General features: G+C 46.2%; 1 protein-coding gene across 9 annotated transcripts in view; it reads right to left on the bottom strand.

The window, feature by feature from the left end:
- GRID2IP (Grid2 interacting protein) overlaps positions 1-22,211 on the bottom strand; it is a 316,826-nt gene that overhangs the window by 83,692 nt on the left and 210,923 nt on the right. For all 9 annotated transcript variants that reach the window (XM_063934719.1, XM_063934722.1, XM_063934721.1 and 6 more), the window contains 4 exons: positions 15,374-15,625; positions 5,867-5,952; positions 3,414-3,483; positions 2,826-2,920 (listed from right to left, as the gene is read on the bottom strand). In XM_063934719.1, the coding sequence (XP_063790789.1) occupies positions 2,826-2,920; positions 3,414-3,483; positions 5,867-5,952; positions 15,374-15,625 (503 nt within the window). The remainder of the gene's footprint in view (positions 1-2,825; positions 2,921-3,413; positions 3,484-5,866; positions 5,953-15,373; positions 15,626-22,211) is intronic.

The raw sequence follows: 22,211 nt of genomic DNA, 5'->3' as shown, positions 1-22,211 counted from the left end.
ACAATATGTTTGGTTAAATATACTTGTAATAAAGCACATCTGTTAAGCCGGGTACACACTTATCCAATCCTTCAGAGATCCAACTCCTGACCAGACTGTCGATGCAATCCTACTGGAGACATAGATCACCACTCAATCTATGTTACACACCTGTGCAATTTTGCTGCAGATCTGAAAGAATTGTATTACCGTACACACTCTTCCAATTTTTGGCATGCCGGCTGCCACTCATACACTGCTGGAAGGGTGAATAGGGAGAATAATTTGACAATGGGGGCTCCTTATTTCTCAGCAAGTTTAAAAATATTTTGACATGACCGGACAACCGAGAATAATTAAAACCAGAGGTTGGGTGAGTTTACACACTCTACCAATGTCAGATCAACTGGTAGGTTGGATTGATGACTGAGACAGCATTAGTAAACTATCTGATAAGTCTGCAGTGCTAAATATCTGACACAAGATGGCAGTGTGCAATTTATCATGAATTTAAACTGGGTTAGATTTAGAGTATGGTGATCCAGTGTCAACAGTGATTTTATATATATATATATATATATATATATATATATATATATACAGAACTGGTAAGGTCGGCACTCCCTTAAATCGACAGCTGCCCTGGTGCCATCCTAGAATCCAATGTATAATGGTGCCGTTCTTATAGAGAGGGGTATGCATCCATCCACTCCCAATATGTAAAGAACAGGCGGCACTCCCGGGTCTTGGTGCAAAAATCAATGTATTGAAAAAAATCAGTGAAGTAAGTGGCACATTGCGCCAACGTTTCAGCGCCGCGCAGGGCGCTTTTGTCAAGGCTGTGTGCAAATACTGCAAAACAAAAAGGCGCAATGTGCCACTTACTTCACTGATTTTTTTCAATACATTGATTTTTGCACCAAGACCCGGGAGTGCCGCCTGTTCTTTACATATTGGGAGTGGATGGATGCATACCCCTCTCTATAAGAACGGCACCATTGTATATATATATATATATATATATACACACACACACACAATCTACAATAACCGGGCGAACCAGCCAATTCTCCATATGCACGAGTATGTACGCAGCACACTGAGCGAACGTCGTTCCTAAAACTGACAGATGGGCTCCAACATCGGGAGTACTGAGCGAAATTCGTCAGCCCCGATAAGTAGATGTCATGCAGCAAAAGCAGTGTGTACAGACATCATCGGAAAAACTGCATATAAAACATCAACTCAATGATCTTTAGATACATTTATTGTTTCTATAGAACAATGATTGTGCAGTGTGTATAAAGGAAATCGTTCTCTGGATCGTTTCAGCTATAAAAAAAAAAAAAATACAACAAAAGTTGTGAATCATTCCACTGATCTGTCAGGTGTGTACCCAGCTTACGTCAGATGTCACTAGTAAGTGTCCCTCAGCTGAACAAAAGGCAGCTGGCTAGCCGGAGGGCTGGAGAGTGGTACAATAATGAGTGTCTGCAGGCAACAGCGAAGCATGGTGAAAGTTCCTTGCAAGTTTGTGGCTGTATTATAGCAAATGGAGTTAATGGTGTCCTCAGTGTTGAGAAATACAGGCAGGTACATATCCATCATGCAATACCATCAGGGAGGCGTCTGAACAACCTCCCTGCCGAGAGCCTTCAGAAACTGCGTGCAAGTGTACCTAGAAGAATTGCTGTGGTTTTGAAGGCAAAGGGTGGTTACACCAAATATTGATTTGATTTATATTTTCCTTCTGTTCATTTACTTTGCATTTTGAGGAGAGTCTGAGGTTGCTGCAAATCCATGGACACCTCCCCAGGTAACGGCTCCCGCAGGTCACACATATACCCGGGGTACACAGGCGCCCAGTGCTCCCCTGCAGCCCCTATACCCTGCCATATGCATCACAGCTGGCAGCTGTCCCGATGTTATAAAGTTCTGTCCCCACTTTTCCCCATTGCAGCTGCACCCATAACATGCACTAAGGCCCTATATACATTATACTGTGCGGCTGTGTGTGTTTTTCCTATATGCATTCAGATCTGTGAATCTGTGACTCATTCACTCTGACTCCGGCCAGCATTGTGCCTCCGCCCAGCATTAGAAAATGACCCGCAGCACCCACGGACCCCCTCCCCCACCCGCAGCACCCCTGAACCCCCTCCCCCATCCGTGGCACTCCCGCACCCACCTCTCCCCCACCCCCGTCGCCTCCGGACCCCCTACCCCAACCGCGGCACCCCCGCACCCACCTCTCCACCACCCGCAGCTCCTCCGGACCTCATCCGCCGCACATGCCCTTCCCCTACCCGCAAAACCCCCACCCCTCCCCCACCCATGGCGCCTCTGGACCCCCTACACCACCCACGGCACCCCCGCCCCTTCCCACAAGCAACAGCCCCGCACCTGCCCCTCCCCCAGCAGTGGCACCTCCAGACCTCCTCCCACATCCGCGGCCCCCACTTCCCCGCCCCCTCCCCTTTTCACAAGGGGCTACGCCCCCTTCACCATCGGACGCCCTTTCGTCGTGCAATATGTAACCACTAACAAAACTAGGAATGCAGGTAATACTCCATATAATATTGAACGCCAGAAAGGGGTGAAGGGGTTAATGGTGCGTAGCCCCTTGCGACGGTGTGAAGAGCGCCCGTGATGAGTCACTATATATATATATATATATATAGTTATGCATTTAAGATTCTCTATGGACACAGAGGGTGGGAGGCCAGAAGACTAATCATTCAACAATGTTATATATCTTAACACAGTGAAAAAAACTAAAAAGTGATTTTGTCTGAAAGAATGCATAATGCAAGGACCATAAACTGAATGTAAGAGCTGAATCTCACCTGCGCAGTAGGACACGTTGCCATCTTCCACCACTAGCGTAGGCATGGCGCCACTGCCCTGCAGCATGCAGACCACCTTTTCATGACAGCAGTTTCTGACAGTGACAAGATGGGGTTACAAATACAGAATATAACAGTAGGACGCAACTATCCAAACAAACTGTTGCAGCAGGTTCCATACATGGCCCCTAGCAGCTACGTTCTGAGCATCTAAAGCCTGAGCACAGTCAGCACTGAAATTATGACCTGTCTCTGGAACCTTATTATCAGAGAGATTGGTTTGGACATCACAAACACAGACAGCCAAGGCCAACATGATCATATTAGGAGACTTCACTAGAGCAGGTCTTAACGGTTCTTGCCTGAACATCAAGGGTTGCAAAAGAACAAGTCACGTGTCAAACTAAACAGAGGAGCTGATTCTATGGTCTCTAATGAGGCCTGAAGTCAGGGGATTAAAGCAGTTTTCTGAAATCAGACAGTATCTGTCATTCAAAGAGACTGAGCATCCTCCAATTCATGCGTACCTCAGGCCTCAGTGCTACTAGAGCCTAGCGAGTGTCATTAAGAAAGTGTTAGCCTCCTCACCTCATGTCCAAACCATTTAAGAACAAGATTCTGTCTCCAGCTTGGAGCCCGGCCACTTCTGCAGGGCTGCCTGGAAGAGAGATGTCATACTCTGACACATTACACAGTCTGGCTAGTGTTATATAGTAGTTATACAGGAGGAAAAGAATTGCATTAAACATGTTCTGAGTGGGGTTGATGTAGACTTGGCTGTCAGTGCATTTTTAGTACAGCTCAAAAAATCCCTACACATCCATCCTTAAGCAGATTTGGTCACATCCTATACGTAAGACTCCTTACACTTAGTGAGGTGGACAAGACGATGGAGGGGACGTGCTACTGTTGGCCGTGTAGACATGAAAGTTCATCTAATGTGAACCACGGCCAAGACACATAAGATCCTATCAGGAGGCCTATAACATCCTGGTGTAACATACCCTATTATTACAGAGGCTGCAGTGATCTATTTGCATTATTTATTTCATATTTACAGCCAGACTGCCGCACAAAAGTAATTTACCATTTGTTTTTTTGTTTACAAGGGATGGTAACTGACAGGGCCATAACTAGGTGTGTGCGGAGTGTGCTCTGCACATAGCACTGCAGGGTAGGGGGCGCTGTGGACAGCACTTGTCAATTATGAATTATCTAATTACTTTCACTTGCAGCTTCCCTCCTTTTTGAAGCCCAGCATCTCCTGGCCGCCCATGTCTCCTAGCCCCACCCCTTTTATCACTAATACCTATACAGCATTCATGGACTTGACTTGAGAGCTCTTTGCTGTTCAGTCACACTGTCCTTTATTACATTTCGGGATGCTGATGTGGCCAGGATTCAAACCCATCGCCTATGACATTGCAGTAGGAGAATCTATTCATTGAGCTATCTGGCCTTGCATAGAAAGGTAGAGAAATCCAAGCTGGAGAGTTTTAACTATTTGAAGCTTACCTTGTACTTTTATTTACCCTTGAAGAGCCGGATGTCTCTTTAAATGAATCAAATTTAGCTAATTAAGCAAAATGCGTCATTTTTTTTAACCAGCGCATTTTACACCTGTGTTCTTAGTACAAAATACATCCAAATCTACAGCAACCCTAGAGGCTTAAAGTGTGGTGCACTGTCAGAAATACATAGCTGCATAAACACAAGCACACAGGGGCATAACAAGCTGCATGTGTCGTAAGTTGCACAAATATTAATATCTTCATATATGGGGGTGAGTCAATGATCTACTTCACCATAGAATGCACTAAGAAAACCAGCGATACCATGAAAGTGGATAAAAAAATTCCACACACAGCAAATTGGGCTCATGCTCGGGGCCTGAGCCACTGGAGGGAGAGGGGGGACTAGTGATATACCAGGGTATAGGATATAGCTCTGTGGGTGCTTCCTGACAGCTTCTGTCCTCTTCTAGACTGTCTCTCAGCACCAGATCAGTGGATTCATAATGGTAACGGAAAATACTATTTGCTCAGCCTTAAGTCTAATATCACATTATATTATTAATGGTTGTCAGATCTCCTCTACCACAGCCACGGTCACTTAGCAACACAGTGTTAGGGAAGAATGTGATTATACTCAACTTTCTCACATTTTTACAACTATCAATATCAAACTCCAACTTAGTAAGTTCCATTCTACAAGAGTCAAAAGATCAATACACCCTTCTGGGTGACCCGAAATAGCGTCATAACTTCTGTCTAAGGGGGTGATTCAGATCTGATCATAGATGTGCTAAATTTAGCACATCTACGATCAGTTACTCAGACATGCGGGGGGACGCCCAGCACAGGGCTAGTCCGCCCCGCATGTCAGGCCCTGTTCCCCTCCGCATGGGTACGAAAGCATCTCACGGCAGCAATGCTTTTGCCCCCACCGAGTAGCTCCCTGCCTGTGCAGCCGAACTGCGCTGGCAGACGGCTACCCGCCGCGTCCTCGGTCGCAGTGGCTGCTTGTGACATCATGGATCCGCCGCGGCCCGCCCCCGCAACGGTCAGGACGCGTCTGCGTTGTCCAGACCGCGCCCCACCAACGGCTCCCGCCCCGCCACCGCCTGTCAATCAGGCAGAGGAGAACGCAGCCCTGAGATGCTGTTAGCATCTCACTGGGCTCCAGGGGTGCCGAATTAGGCCGTAAGTACGGAATTTTAGCCCAGATTTTTCAAGCCTTGGAGAGTGGTCAATTGCATGGTGATAAAGTACCAACCAAAAAGCGGCATGTTACAGGAGAGTGTTTGAAAAATGACAGTTAGGAAGTGATTGGTTGCTACTTTATCACCGTGCACTGTATCTCTTTCCAAGGCTTTGATAAATCTGGCCATTCCGTTTCCATTGTTTTGGTATTCTGCAATATAAATTTGCAAGGATGGCTGTCTTAACAATGGGAGTAGCTGTTTTTGACTTTCATTCTGTTTTACAATTCTGAGACACTTTATCACATTCCAGTTACATAATGATGGCAGAATACTGTACCTGGGAGAACAGACTCAATCCACACTGGGGCATTACCCCGTAACGTGAACCCAAAACTGCTACTGCCCTTACACACCCGCACTGTCCTGCGAAGCAAGAGAGGCCGTCAGAGAAACACAGATACAACTCAGTGACTGGCTAGTAGGAAGGATAATAATTAAAGGAGGGAAGTACTAATGTAATGTTAGAAACTCAGCGTTACCTGAGTAACCACAACTTCAATTTACAATATTCGTGGGGGCAGATGTATCCAACCTTGGACAGAGATAAAATGGAGAGATAAAGTACAAACCAATCAGAATCTGATGGTAGAAGCTGATTGGTTGGTACTTCATCTCTCTCAAAGTTATGATACATCTCCCCCAGTATGACATATCTCTTGTTATTTGTCTTCTGTATAATACACATAAAAGTCACCAGGCACTATTTGCAATCAAGAGATTTTGGGCCTAATGCAAAGTTGATTGCAAAATAACATCTTCCTCTAATAGGCAAAACCATGTGCACTGCAGGTGGGGCAGATGTAACATGTGCAGAGAGAGTTAGATTTGGGTGGGTTATATTGTTTCTGTGCAGGGTAAATACTGGCTGCTTTATTTTAACACTGCAATTTAAATTTCAGATTGAACACACCCCACCCAAATCTAACTATTTCTGCACATGTTACATCTGCCCCACCTGCAAAACACATGGTTTTGCCCAATAGAGGAAAATGTTGTTTTGCAATCAACCTTGAATTAGGCCCTTTGTTCATATTGTCTGAAAAAACACTGTTATCTAAAGTTATGACACAAAGTAACTGTTTATAATGAGAATGATAATAATTCACTGTGGTTTCAAATATATGTAGTGTTGTAGTATAAAGGTAAATGGCAGCAGCGAGCTATGGATTCTGTGTGAGGCAGGAGGGATCTACCCACACGGAAGAAAAGGCAGGTGTGACTGCTGCAGTAAGGTCAGGCTGCTGCCTGTGTATCCGGTCCAGGTGGGGTTGTAAAAGCCAGGCAGGCTGCAGTGGAAGTCAAAGAGCCCAGTGTGCAAGGTAGCCAGTGAGGGCTATTGGAGGACAGCATCTAAACCTGCAGGAGGCAGGGAAGACCACCAATGTCTGTGACTGTGCTTATGTTTCTGAGAAAAGTCCAGGCCAGTGGGCCTTCAGTGTGCGTAGGCCAGAAGGCCGTGTCTGAAGCTGCAAGAGGCAGGGAGGACTTTGAGAAGGCCAGGGGGTGCCTTACTGTACCTGTGAGAGACAGGATTTGGACTTTTTTTTTTTTTTAAACATTTTTTTTTATTTCAGTTGAAGCATAATAAAGAGAATCTCACATTAAAGTACATCAAAGTATACAATCATTTGAGGGTATAGCAGAAATGTCCGTTCATCAAACAATGGAGATAAGGCAACAGTGTGAATCAATATAGGAACCAATATATATATATATATATATATATATATATATAGAGCATAGTCACAGAAAAGATTCCTTCAGGTAATGAAAATAGATTGCTTGAGCCCGGATCCACGCCCACACCAACATCCGCATCCACTCCCTCCCAGTGCAAAGCAGTATGACCCCTCCCAAATGGGTTTGGTGAAACAAAAACTAATCAGTACCAAATGAAATTGGGGGGTCCTGTCCATGAACTCTAGTTTCGTACCATAAAGTGTTGTGAAAACATCTCCACACCTGTTCCTTTAATGGGCGAGATAGAGTTTCTATGTAACTTTCCCATGTCTCAAAAAATGTCATGGTAAACCGTTCCTTTTGTAAAGAGGCTTCCAGCCACTCTATTCTGAAAATATGAAAAATCGTCCCTGAGAAAAGGGATATTGACGGGGCCGAGGGCTGTAACCACATCTGTAAGATACATTTTTTAGCTGCTGCGGAAATTATCATTAACAATTTTTTAACACCTTGTGCCATCCTAAGACCCTCCGGTAGTATACCAAATATTGCCCACTCAGGGGTAAGCGGTAAATAGTTAACTAAGTGTTGGGTAGTGTATCTCCATATCTGGACCCAGAATCTCCGGATTATGGGGCATCCCCACAGGCAGTGAAACAGCTCAGCCCGTTGTGTACCACATCTAGGGCATGAAGAGTCTTCTAACAATCCCATTAGGTGTCTACGGTGTGGTGACAGGTACGTTCTATGCCAGACATTCAAGAAGAGTTCGACATAGGACGCAGCAGGTATTAATTTAATGGATAGCTCAAAGGACCTCAACAGTTTTGTCATAGTAAAAGACGGGAAATAGTCTCTCCACTGTGCCAGTCCCGTCGTCACGTCATCATATTGTAGAGGCGTGTGCAAGAATGAATAATGAATAGAGATTGCCCTGGAAGAGGGGTTCCCATCTAATAATAATTTATCGAATGGGTTGTCATAGTCCTGCGGGGATAGCAGCCTAGAAGTAACAGCCACATAATGTTGAGCTTGTAAGTACGCTAAGGGAAACCTATTCAATATCGGAAAGAGTGTCGCTGCCTGTGCAAACGTAAGCGGTTTTCGCAACTCGCTATGTGTAATTTGACGTATGGACGTAATACCGTGCTTTTCCCAGAGAGTGAAAGGATGGCCTGCGTTTCTGTCCTGGAAACCGGGGTTGCGGACTAGGGGAAGGAAAAGGGACACATGTGGGTTTAAGGAGCATTTGCGCCATAAGGAGTGCCAAACTCTCCGAGTGGACATTAGCAGTGGGTTCGCGCAAACCGGAGTGGGTATCTCTCCTTCATGTAAATGCAGAAAATAAATAATACTACCACCATTTAAGAAGGCAGTCTCCAGGGCCGTATTGGAGTACAGATTTCCACCATGTAGCCAATCTCTCAAGTAACGTAAGTGGGAGGCATAACTATATTCCAATACATTGGGTAGATTTACACCTACATTGTGTCTACGCTGCTGCAGTTTCACCAAACTAATACGCGCTCGTTTACCGTTCCAAATGAAAGTGCGCATTATTTTATTAATTTCTGTCGTAGTACTCCTAGACAGTAAAATAGGAAGGGATTGTAGTGGGTATAAAAGTCTAGGGAATAAAATCATTTTTACCAAGTTCACTCTGCCCAGATATGAAATTTTAAGATGTTTCCAGCGTTCTGTATCCTCCCTCATACTGCACACAATTTGTTTCAGATTAAGACTGTACAAGTTGTTCAAAGTTTTTGGGATCTGTACCCCTAGATAAGTAATTGCTTTGGTTGCCCAACTAACTGGGGTCTCCCGGAACCAAGCCGGGTGCGCATAACCCGGCTTTAAATACAGGGCCGTGGACTTTTCAAAGTTGGCTTCGAACCTCAACACCTGCCCAAATTCTCTGATACGTTCCATCAGCGGTCCCAGGGCCCTCCTTGGTTCTGACAAAAATAAGAGGACGTCGTCAGCAAATGCCGATATCTTTACCTCTGCCACGCCAATGCTGATGCCCCTGAATTGGGATGAACTCTGGAGGACCCGCAACATGGGATCCAACGCTAAATTGAAAAGCAAAGGCGAAAGTAGGCAACCCTGTCTTGTCCCTCTGGTGAGCTCAATGTTGTCCCCCTTAGTCCCATTAATTAATAATGAAGTGTACGGTTGGGTATAGAAATTTTTTATTAAGGATTGAAATGTCCGTCCAAAGCCCCTTCTTTCTAATATGTCGTAGAGATAGGGCCAAGAGACCATATCAAATGCTTTAGTCGCATCTAGGCTCAGAAGCATATTCGGAGTGTCATTCTGGAGGCTCGCCGCCACAAACGCAGCTATGGCGGTGCGAATCCCCTTCACTGAATGTCTGCCCTTGGTGAAACCCAGTTGATGGTCCGTGAGCATAGACGCTAAAAAGGATTGGAGTCTGTCCGCCATTATCTTAGCCAAAATTTTGAAGTCAACGTTCAAAAGTGTGATGGGTCGGTAAGAGGATGGTAGGGAATGATCTTTATTGGGTTTTGGTATAAGAGTTGTAAAAGCCTGGTTGAAAGTGGGGTATAAAGGAGACTCTAATTGAATATGTCTGTATAAGGCATGTAATGCCGGGACTGCATCGTGATGCAAGAGTTTATAATATTCAACAGAATAGCCATCCGGTCCTGGCGCCTTGTTTAGGTGCATAGAGGAGATGGCTTTAGCAATTTCCTCCTCTGTGATCGCCCTCTCTAAATCTTCCCGCTGTAGGGGTGTTATACAAGGGAGATTTGCCTCGTCTAGCAGTTTGGCCGACAAAGCCGGATCATGTGAGGTCGGTGTGTAAAGCTGACGAAAATAGTCCTGGAACATCCGCACAACGTCCGCATTTTGAGTGTGTAAGACATCAGTGCGATTGTCACGTATCATAGAAATGTGGCCACGTCGCTTAAAGCTTTTGGTCATGTTTGCTAGTAAAGTCCCCGTTTTGTTTCCCCAGCGAAAATATTTTTGTGTAGTGTAGTCAAGTTTCTGCTGAGCTTGTGCTACTAAAAAACTGTCATACAGGCGATGAGAGTCAATATAGGCGTTGTGAGTGAGGGAGTTAGGATTTGCGATATACTCTGCTAAGTGTGACTGCATCGTGTGTAACAGGTCATCATGCTGCGCCTTATTTACCCGATTTCTGTTCGCTACATATGACATAATGTGCCCCTGCATCACCGCTTTGGACGTTTCCCAAAACAAGACAGGGTTGTCCCAGTGTTCCAGATTATCATCCAAAAACTCCGCCCATTTCAACTTGAGAAACCGTTTGAACTGTTCCGAGTGATAAAGGTATGAGGGGAATCACCAGAAGAGAGGGCGTGAGCCCATGGAGCGAGCGCTAAGCGTAACTGACACCGGTGCGTGGTCAGAAACAGCAATGTCTCCCACCCGGGCATCCATAGTGTGCGAGAGCAGAGGCGTGGACAGCAGTATATAATCTATGCGGGAGAAGGACCCATGGACCGCCGAGTGAAACGAGTAAGACCTGTCAGTGGGATTAAACAACCTCCATGGATCAACTAAGGAGTGATCCGCTAGTAATCGAGAAATCTGACCCCACTGGGGGGCCATTCGGTTAATTGGAGTCGGGCATTTATTAACCGAAGGGTCCGAGATTGTATTGAAATCACCGCCTATAATAAGTTCGTGATTGCTTCTACTATGAAGAAGTTGCGAAACACGTTGGTAAAAAGCCGGTTGTTCAGTATTGGGAGCATACAGATTGAGCAGAGTGAACTTAGCGTCATATATTTGAACGTCCATGAGAATATAACGGCCCTCCGGGTCTAGGTCCGTGTGCAAGATAGTGTAGGGAAGGCGTCGGGCAAAAACTATCGCCACTCCACGTGATTTGGTGCGGTATGGCGCAGAGATACAGTCACCCACCCATCACGTAGTGTGGAATCTTCCCCCCTCTTCCAATGCGTCTCCTGAATATAGACAATATCAGGCTTGAGGTTTTTTTAAGGGCGGAGGTCACTTTTTTGCGTTTTATTGGGGTGTTAAGACCCCCCACATTCCATGAGGTGATCGTGATGGAACAGGGCAGTTGTTGGAGAGAGCCACGTGGCCCAGGACCATAAGTCGTCATCCTATACCAGTCAGTGGATGCGTACAAACGTGGGTATATCTAACAAGCGCGGGGTCACCCCTGTCCCAGCAAGCAGGGTGAACCCCAAGGGTGCATAGAAGGCATGGATCCGGGCCCAATACCTAAAGTAAGACCGTATACAATGGGTATAACCAAGAAATAGTCAGCTTCAACAGAAAATTTTCACAATTTTTCCCTTCCAAACAAACAAGGCGCCAGCCCCTGAAGTTCATTTCAGGAGGTAGCAAGCATAAACATAAGCATAACCAAACATAGAAAATAAACATCATAACAGTTGTTAAAATAACATACAAATGATATAACCAAGTGTGTTAATTAACACAAATACAGGAGAGCGTACCATCTCAGTTTCCAAAAAAGCCAGAAAGGTTCATTAATGTGACCGGGTAGGGGAGTCCCCAGACTGACGAGTCGGCTGTAAGTGAGCCCGGGCCTCAGTCGGATTATCAAAAATAAATGTCTGCCCATTTTTGGTGATTTTTAATTTAGCCGGGTACAACAATGCAAAGCGCTTGTTATGATCAACCAAGAACTTACAGAGCGGGGAGAACTCTTTACGTTTCTGGGCCACCGCGACCGAGAAGTCCTGGAAAATGAGAATACGATGATCCTCAATAACCAAGTCACGGTTCCGTTTAAAAGCAGCCAAGATCTTCTCCTTGTCGCGGTAGTCCAGGAATTTAGCAATCACTGGGCGGGGTCTCCTATCAGGACCCTCACGTTTCAGGCCTAACCTATGAGCTCGCTCAATACGTGGAACGTCCATGTCGCTATGGAGGTTGAGCGCCTCGACCAGTTGTATACTAATAAAATCTATCAGGGCCGACCGTCTAACCTGTTCAGGGATACCTACAAAGCGAAGATTATTTCGCTTGTGACTATTTTCTAAGTCATCTACTTTGTCGGCAAGCGCTTGATAGGAGGCCATAGTGGATGTGTTGGACGACTGTATGGCTTGTAAGTCGTCTTCAACGTCACTAACCCGTTGTTCCAGTGTACCCAGCCTATTAGAATGATCAGACAATGAAGTCAAGGCTGAATCTAGAGATGTTTGTAATTTGTCTAACCGTTTGTCAATATTGGGCATGAGCTGGTCAAATTTAACCTCAAATTTGGGGAGGAAACTCTGAAGTTTCTCATCTATCATAGGCATGAGCAATTCAAATTTCTCCTCAATTTTCGGCATCAATACATCGAGTAACGCCGATGCCACGTCTGGAGACGGTGTAGGAGGTCTCCCCCTCTCCCCAGTGGAATGTACGGGGGAGGAACCACCTTGTGGTGAAGGTGGGGAGGGGCCAGGCTTCGCTGGTGTTTTTTGGGGCTAACCATAGTACGAGTGGTTCTGGGCGGGAGTGAGGACAGTGACTTGTTAAGAAACTTGTCCATACACCAGGCCAGAAGATAAATAATCCAAGCGTCAGAGTATCAAGGGGTAAGGTAGTTCCAGCCCGGGAGTGATATAACAAGTAGAGAAGAGGCCGCTCTCCAGGGAGTCTACAGATTTACATCCTAGAGGTCAAACAGTAAATACTAGAATGAGAATTACCCGAGGCATAATGCCACAGAATGCGTACAAGGACAATGGTATAATAATTTGAGTAATAACTGAAATCCAAATCTTGAGACCCAAAAAGCGGTTGCAGTTAGGTCATACACCCCTAATTCCAGAACCCCACACAATTAAGAGTAAAAGAAATAGGTGAGTCAAAGTAAGATAAGGCTGCAGTATAACAATAGGAAAAATTATACTATCCAACCACAAGGTGGCATTGTTGCTGTATATAGTAAAATTTCTGGACTCCTGAATAAGAAGAGAGAGGAACTGGTAGTCGAAAAATAATAATGGTTATGACAGAATTCAGAGTATGCGAGTAAAGGAAGTCCAGTAGAAAACCAGGGTAAATAAACACAAAAAGTCACCGCAATAAAGGCAAATGACCTCTTCGCCTTGGGGAAGTGCCGGGGGAGTTGGATAAATAAGCAAGGTCCGGTTAAAGTCAGTTTGCACTCTTCTCAATGGCAGCCACCTAGCAGTCCCCTGCAATCGCAAGAACAACTGTTCAGGGAGAGGTCTTGCAGCTAGATGTAGAACCGCAACCTCACCCGTCCGAGTAGTAATTGTAGGTGAGAGCACAATAATTCCCCAGTGCCAGGAAAGTATGGGTGTAGGTATGAGCAGGGGAAGAGTGAAAATCAAAGCAGAGGGGAAGATGGAGTGGGCTAGGAAGGATGATGCTGGGGAGTTGGAAAACACAATAGGGGGGAACGGAACAAAGATGAAGGGGGAGAAGAGACCAGGGTCTGTTAGTAAAGGAGAAAGAAAGGAAGTGGGGTAGACACACAATATTAGTACCTGGGGGAGAAGGAGCACGCCATCCAGTGCAGGCAAGCAGGATCCCCGTCAGTGTCGCCAAGGAGGCCGTAGAAGTCACAGGGTGGAGATGGTTCTAGGGACCTCGCATCGGTCAGCCTAATGTGCAATCCCGGCAGGAGCAGGCTCACCGCGGTAGAAGGAGCGTGGCTAGCGGCTGTGCAGCAGCAGGACCCCAGACTGCACCAGAATAGATCCGGACACCAGCGTAGAGGCGCCTTTCCCCTCACGGGTCATCCGCGCCGAGTCTCCCGTCTCACAAGTGCCAAGGGATGCAGGTTCCAGGCACCTCACTGAGAGCGGCAGCAGTGCCCCGCTGCCGCTTGTAGACAGTTGCGGAAGCGGGAGTGGTGAGCGGCGGTCAGCCGGACGCTGTGGATAGCGCGCTCCCAGTCCCAGCAGGGGTCACAGGCAAGAGCGGATGTGCGCCCGCGTCTCCACGCGTCCCGCTCCGATGAGGGTTCCCCGCGGCAGCACAGAGACCAGGTCAGGTACGGAGTCAGGGGTCGGGTTCCGGTTAGTGTCCACAGGTTACAGGTGGAGGCCAGTTCGCGCCATCAACACGCTGGGGGTCATGCCGGCCATCAGATCCGATGGCTTGACTCCGGGGTAATATACAGGTCTCCCGCACAATATTGGCATCCCTCTGGTCAGGGAAAGCTCAGCTGCCAGATGGTACAAGTTTCCCTTCAGTGGGTCCCGCAGAAGGGAAGGATTGTGAGGGATTCCTCATGGAGCTTGGAGGAGCCACATTAAAAAGCGGCCATGCTAGCTGGCCCCGCCCCCGGAAGTCCAGGATTGGGACTTTTAAGAGAAACTTTGTAATGCATACTAGTTGTCCAATTTATGGAGGGGCGAAGAAGTGATATTGTGCCTTGAGTGAGGTATAGGTTGTTTATTTTCTGTCTCATCTACGCTGTCAGCAAAACATTATTTGCATTTATTTGCCTGGAAAGCTGTGTGTGGACCCTGATTAAGCATCTAGACCAGGCATTCCCAACCACGGTCCTCAGGGCACACCAACAGTGAAGGTTTTAGAGATATCCAGGCTTCAGCACAGATGGTTAAATCAAAATAACTAAGGTACTAATTTAGTTACCTGTGTTTAAGCCTGGATATCACTAAAACCTGCACTGTTGGTGTGCCTTGAGGACCGCGGTTGGGAATGCCTGATCTAGACACTGCACCACAGAACCAGCCACAACAGGAACCTAGAATCAACATTTGACATGAGGTCAGGGATGTTGTAGACTTCCCCCAACATAGATATACTGTATACAGTGCAACCCTCAGTTACGCATACTGGATGCAGCCATTTTGTGGTCTGAAGTAATATTCAGTCTATAAAATCACTAGGAAGTACTAAAGTAATAGGCTAAGTGGAGGCTTTGCCCATCACAACCAATCAAATGATAGCTATAATTTTATACTAGATAAATGGTAGAATGTGATTGCTTACTATGGACAACATCTCCACTTGTCCTATTTAGAAGGTTTGATTAACAGTCTTTGATCTCAAAAATACTGGTTGAGCCCACAAAATGGCCTCCACCACTGTGCTTAATTGACAACTTTGAGAGGCTCACCTATGTGGCTTGCCAGTGCCCCCGCTGCCAGCAATGAGAGAACTGCTCTTTTTCAGTCCTCTGCCCAGCTCGTCCTGGCAGTGCGGCATGGAAGCAGCCTTTGTAGACACCAGTAGCCGTTCATGGTGGTCTTCACTCCGACTCCTCCGCAGGCGATTGCTGCGCTCACTCCTGGATCGGCAGATCTTACTGATGAGACTCTGGGACACGACATGGTCAAAACGCTGCCGGTGCTTCTTGGGGATAAATATTCTGCAGGAAGAACAATTTAGAGAAACAGGCATTAGTGAGGTTCTGCTTACCCATTAAATAATGGAGAACATTTTGGAATGATGCACATCCAGACATTCTTATAGCAACAAGCAGACTCAGAGTTACATGCAAGTCAGCTGCAATTACACTGGAACGACAGGCCTGATTCTGATTTGGATGCACTGGCGATGTCAGACGCAGTGGTGCAATGTATTCGTCTGCTCATGTGTAACGATTTTGTTTGCAGAGAGTCATAGTACAAAGTTTGACACACGGTACATAAATGTATAAGGCGTTCCTGGGCAGTGGCTGGGAGGTAACAGGGGGTGGCTAAAGAGATGCTCGGAGATGTTGCAACTTACGGGAGTATTGCAGGTACGGGAGTATTGCAGGCATATCGTGGTGTGTCGCTAACAGTGGCTGTGGTCATAGATGCAGAATCTGCTCACATAGGAGGCCATGGTCAGATGGATAATCTGCACCTGCCATGGTACTTGTTTTCACAGTGCATCTAAAGACGCACCATGTTGTATTTCAGCATCTAGGGACGTAGAAAGTGGGAGTCTCAGTCCTGCGCATTCAGACGTATGGCTGTACGCCAGCAAAGTGCTTTGTTGTGGTGTTTGCAGACGTGCAACCTCCAAAAGATGCATTGAGAATAAGGCGCTAAATGCGTATATTCCCCAGTCTGCCGTATTGTGCGCATCTATTTGACCGCACAGCTGTCATCAATACCAGCGCACATTTGCACCAGTCATATCCATGGTGCAAACAATGCATCAGAGAACAGAAGGATCTCTGCATACACACAATTACATCTACACTGTACACCCTCACTAAGTTTAGCCTATGTGCAAATTCCCAGTTACCAACCAGTTATGCCCATTCAGCCACAATTGGAGATGTAATGAAGATGTGTACGCTCAGCTCTGGAGTACGCACAGTGCTAAAAATGGCAGGATCAAGTTGCATAGAATTTACTTCTCCCTTCCCTCAACTACTGCTCTCTCTATTACCCATCTCCTATCCAGTCATCTACCACTACTCTCATCCCAGGACTGCTAATCTATCTCAGATGTGCCCTGATCATGCATCATATCCCGGGAGACTCAGCTAGGGATGGTCATCTTTTTTGTGTCTGTTTTGCTGAAAATTCGTTTTAGTCGCAATGTGATACCACCAGAACACACCAGGAGACTGCACTGATTAATGTGACATGCGACACTAGAATATCTGTGTGGACACTCTTCAACTTCCCTTATTCCTGTCTACTTATCTATCCATTTTCTCATCGCCTATCCAACAATATGCTACTATTCCCCTCCCCCAACTGCTACTCTATCCATTTCCCCATCACCTATCCAAAAATATACTACTTCCCCTTCCACGAACTACTAATCTTTCCATTTCCTCATCCTCTACCCAGTGCTCTATGCTACTTCTCCCCACACCAACTACTAATCTATCCATTTCCTCATCCTCTACACAACAATATACTAATTATTCCATCCTCCACCAACTAATCTATCCATTTCCTCGTCCTTTACCCAGCAATATACCACTTCTCCCCTTTCCCAACAACTAATCTATCCATTTCCTCATCCTCTCCCCAGCAATATTTTTCTTCTCCCCTCCCCCACCAACTAATCTATCCATTTCCTCATCCTTTACCCAGCAATATACCACTTCTCCCCTACCCAAACTACTTATCTATCCATTTCCCCATCCCACTATCCAGCAATATGCTACTTTTCCCCTCCCCCAACTGCTAATCTATCCATATCCTCATCCCCTACCAAACAATATGCTACTTCTCCCCTCCACCAACCTCTAATCTATCCATTTCCTCATCCTCTATCCTAACTTGTACCAGTACACTCATCCCCTGACTACTTCTATCTAGTTCCTTTACCTATCCAACAAGCACGTCTCACTCCAAGACATCTCCTTGTCCTCCATCCAACAGACATCCTCTAATCCTAGTGGTGGCAGATTACACTATGGCCATTTCTGATGGTAGCACAGAGTCTATGTCTATAAGGGGGGCTACCTAGGCCTTCTACTCATTTTGTGCCAAATACTGCAAGTACTGTATGACCCTGACAAGTGAGCTTGAGGTAAGGGCCTATGTATATTCCGATTTAATGATATATGCATGCTATGTATGAGACATTGCTTAGCCTATGAGGTTTGCAATTTATAATAAAATACTTATTTGGGAGCATGCTATGTATTTAACGCTAACTTAAACTTAAAACTTGTTTTGTTTAGATAGTAAAGAATTGTTCAAAAAATAAATTAGGTATTTTCATGAATAAACAACGCAATTCTTACTGTTTATAATATCATTTCAAAAAATACTATAGACCCAGTTTATTAGTACACAAACATGTATAAGGGACATTCAAACATTAAACAATTAAAAATACAGAGGCATGCAGAAAATAGTGCACAAGATACGCTCTCTCACCACGATTTTATAAAACCCTCCTGTCCTAAGCATCTTTCAACTCAACCTTGGTTATTCACTATTTGCCCTCTTTTTAAAGCAAGTAGTTGCATTATAACATATTCCCAACTAATATACAGCTTATGTTATCCACATGCAATCACATACATTTCTTTAATAACCCATGCCATCCATATTTCTAGAGGCAATTAACCAATATGCCCACATTCACTTCTTTGTACTTGCCTCTTTCAGTACTCAGCTAATTTAGTTACAACTAGGTGATTAATCGCGCCAGGGACTACGCCCCCTTAACCCTTGCACGCCCTTGTGGCGTGCAATATTTATATTATATGGAGTATTACCTCCAATAATTTTAATTGTGTGAGTGGTAAAATATTGCAGGGGCAAAGGGCGTGCGATGGTTAAGGGGTCGTAGCCCCTTGCAATGGTGTGAACAGCGCACGCAGGGCCTGATGAATAACCTAATAGGTGCTGTGGTTGGGAGAGTGGCGGATGCGGGGGAGACGTGGATGGGGGAGGGGGTCCGGGGGTGCCGCGGATGGGGCAGTGGTGCCGCAGGTGGGGGTCCGGAGCCACCGCGGGTGGGGGAGGGGCGGGGGTGCTGCCTGTGGGGAAGGGGTCCGGAGCCAACGCGGGTGGTGGAGTGGGGGGGGAGTATGTGGGGGTGCCGCAAATGGGACCCGGAGGTATTGCGAGTGGGGGAGGGGTGGGTAATGCTTCTCCTGCTTCTCCTCCTGGAAGTAGCTAAGCTGCTGTCCTCCCTTTGGCAGTGGCTCTCGCGGAGACTCGCACAGCAGCCAGTCACTTTTGTTAGCGCCGGTGTCCCAACGCGCCATATTACAGGGAAGAAGATGCGCTCAATAAACTACAGCTCCCAGCAGCCCTTAGTGCCAGAATGCTTCTGCACTAAGAGCTGCTGGGAGCTGTAGTTTATTTAGTGCGTCTACTTCCCTGTAATGCGGCACGTTGGGACACCGGCACTAACAATAGTGACTGGCTGGCAGAACTGAGTGGCTTGCTGAATCAATTTAAAAGGTGAGAGTGCTGTGCAGTGTCAGTGACACTGCACACCCACTGCACAGCACAGCACAGCACTGTCACCTTACACATTGATTTACATTGGATATCACCCACTCTATCTGTTACATTAGCCATCTCGGGGCTTCCAGGCCGGCAGCCCAGGTGCTGTGTTGCGGAGTCAGGGCCTCTGGGGATCTGGGCGCGGCTGTGGCTGGGAGGCACTTCTGTGACATCACGCGCAGAGGAGGCTCCGGGGCTCAGAGTGTATGCGGCGCAGGGAGGGCTATGAAAGCATTCTGCTGCGCCGCTTTCATACACATCTATGCCATTGGCCGCAGCAGCTTTTGTTCCACCTGTGCCGCAGCTAGGGAGTGGGGATTGTTGATGCCGGAGGGGGCAGGTGGACTGGCAGCAGGACATAGGACGCTGCAGTAAAAGGATTTTTCCCCCCCCTATCTACAGCGCAGAGACTTGCTGCAGATGCAGTGGCATACCCTCCAGCTGTACCTTTTTGGCAGGTACAGTACCTTTTTTTATGATCTGTACCGATTTTTGGCTCTCCAAACCTCCATTGAAAGTATAGGGAAAGGGGCGTGGCCACGCCACTGTACCCTTGGCCATGCCCCCTTTTCATATTTGTAGCGATTTTTATGTGTAAATTATTGGTGGGTATGTTGCTGCAGATGCAGTGGGCCCATTTTGGGGTGTGGACCTGGAGCTACAACTCCATCAGCCCCATTGTTAATCCTGCTCTGAGAACAACACACAGCAGCCAAATGGCAGAGCCTCCCATTGGATGTAACCTTTGTGGGAGGGCGTTTCTCGCCCAATCAGCTGTGGACTGAGTGTGATAGACCTGCTGCTAACCTGATGAGAGCTCCTAGCCACGCCCAGCGTTATCCACACAGTCACAGAGTGATAGATCTGGGCTATTATATAGGAGATTCCCATAATCAATGTATCCCTTTATAAATATACTAGCTACATCGCAGATACAGTATATTGTATATTGTGGCTGGTTGTCATTCGAAGGTGTCTACGTGTACGGACGCAAATGGTGAAGTTTAGCAAAACAACACGCGCTCATATGTAAATATATTCATGTGCAAGTCCGAATGAACTTAGAAGTCTATATACTAAGCCTAAGGGGCATATTCATCATGAAAAAATTGTGAAATGAGAAGTTTTAGTTTTCAATCCTCACCCTTTTATTTCACAATTTTTTTCACTACTCATCATTCCTCTCTAAGAAATACATAATTTCTGAAAAACTGCTAATTTTGAGAAGCAAGTTTTTGGAAAAATTATATTTTTCCCCTGCAGCTGAGGAGTCCATAAGGCCTTCCTCATACTGCACATGCGCAAGCCACCGCCAGAGTACTGATTCCCCTGTCGGCACTGTACTGGGCAGCCCGGCTTGTATGAACGCAGCACTGTCTGGTTAATGGGGGTAATTCATGCACCGCAATGCGTAGGTGTCGCACGGGTACAAAGCAGATCACCGCTCAGCGATGGGTTTGTGCAACGGATCCGTTCGCACGGGCGATCGCATGGAGATTGACAGAAAGAAGGCGTTTGTGGGTGTCAACTGACCATTTTTAGGGAGTGTCTGGAAAAACACAGACATGTCTATGCGTTTGCAGGGAGGATTCCTGACGTCAATTCCGGTCCCGGACTGGCTGAAGTGATCGCAGCAGCTGAGTAAGTCATGGGCTGCGCAGAGACTGCACAAAATCTGTTTGTACAGCTCTGATACACATGCGTTTAAACACTTCCTCCAGTCTTCCCTTCCCCTCTGCTGCACAAGCTGCCGTGTATACGGCAGCTTCTGCAGAGGTTTGGAAGCTGTTCGCCATCTCAGGATGGTGAACAGTTTCAGAGTCAAACTCTTCTTCAAAAATGCTTTTCCGGAGTTTGATGAATGTAGCAATTTCTACATCTCCTGCGGAGTGTAGAAATTGTGACATTTAAGTGATAATGAATATGCCCCTAAGAGAGATAAAGCCGACGGACATAAGGCACCAGCCAATCAGCTCCTAAATGCCATGTTACAGGCTGGGTTTGAAAAATTACAGGAGCTGGTGGGTTGGTACTTTATCTCTCTCCAAGTCTTAGTACATAGACCCCTTGGTCAGTCTCTTGCACATAGCATAAGGGCTGGTGCAAGAGATGATGGTTGCAGCGGTTGCCGTAAAATAAGTGGGCAACGCGGCTTCCCGCTTGCAGTCACACGGATTCTGCATTAGTTGTAGTGAATCTCAAATTAATATAAATTCGTAAATCAAGCTTCTGCGACTACCCGAAAAAGCAGCCACTTTGCGTCCATCTATCAGCCCCATAGTATGTAGTGATACAGTATTACATAGTGTTATTTGGCCTGCCTGAGTTTATTTCAATGACTTTCTTCATCTCATGTCCTGTTTCACCTCAATCAGGCTCTGCTACACCATTTAACTCCCAAGCATTTAATTTGCACTCATCTCTTCCGCTTTCCTCTCCTCCCAGCGGTGCCGACATTTCCACAGGGAGCAGGAGGACCGCTCAGAAGATTTGGCAGAGCGAGTCTCATCGTATAATTATCCCAGCAGCGAGATAAAAGCCAGCTTGCAAGCATACACATGCCATCACTCAGGCAGCATCTACTGTGTCTGCCACCTTGGTATTTTCAGATCAAAGGATAAAAGAATCTGTCTCTCCCGGATACTGCAAGGTTCATGCAGAGTACAAGGCTGGCAGTGTCTTGTGATTTGTTTTTGACAAGTCGTCATTTTAACATAACCTCAAATCTGCTTTACAAAACAAAACAGGAAAGAGCTTTATTTGATGTTTTAAGCTTTTTTTTTATTTCCTTTCCATGGTCTACACAGCTCACATTCCATCAGGGTAGAATCCTAATCAGATCTCTATCCCAGGGCACATTTGGCGTCTTCCACTAATCATTAAGCTCCCATTAAACACTTCCACTCATTACTAATTGACGGATTGCATTACAAGTGTACAGCTGCTGGATGCCTGGTAACTGAACATATATTCCCATTTCAGAAGTATGACGAATGTGACATTTTCCATTCATGCAGATGCAGTATTGTAGGA

This window comes from Pseudophryne corroboree, chromosome 7 (assembly GCF_028390025.1).
Source record: "Pseudophryne corroboree isolate aPseCor3 chromosome 7, aPseCor3.hap2, whole genome shotgun sequence".
Classification (NCBI taxonomy): Eukaryota; Metazoa; Chordata; class Amphibia; order Anura; family Myobatrachidae; genus Pseudophryne; species Pseudophryne corroboree.
Note: the sequence above shows the minus strand (reverse complement) of the source record. Positions and strands in the feature narration are given on the sequence as shown.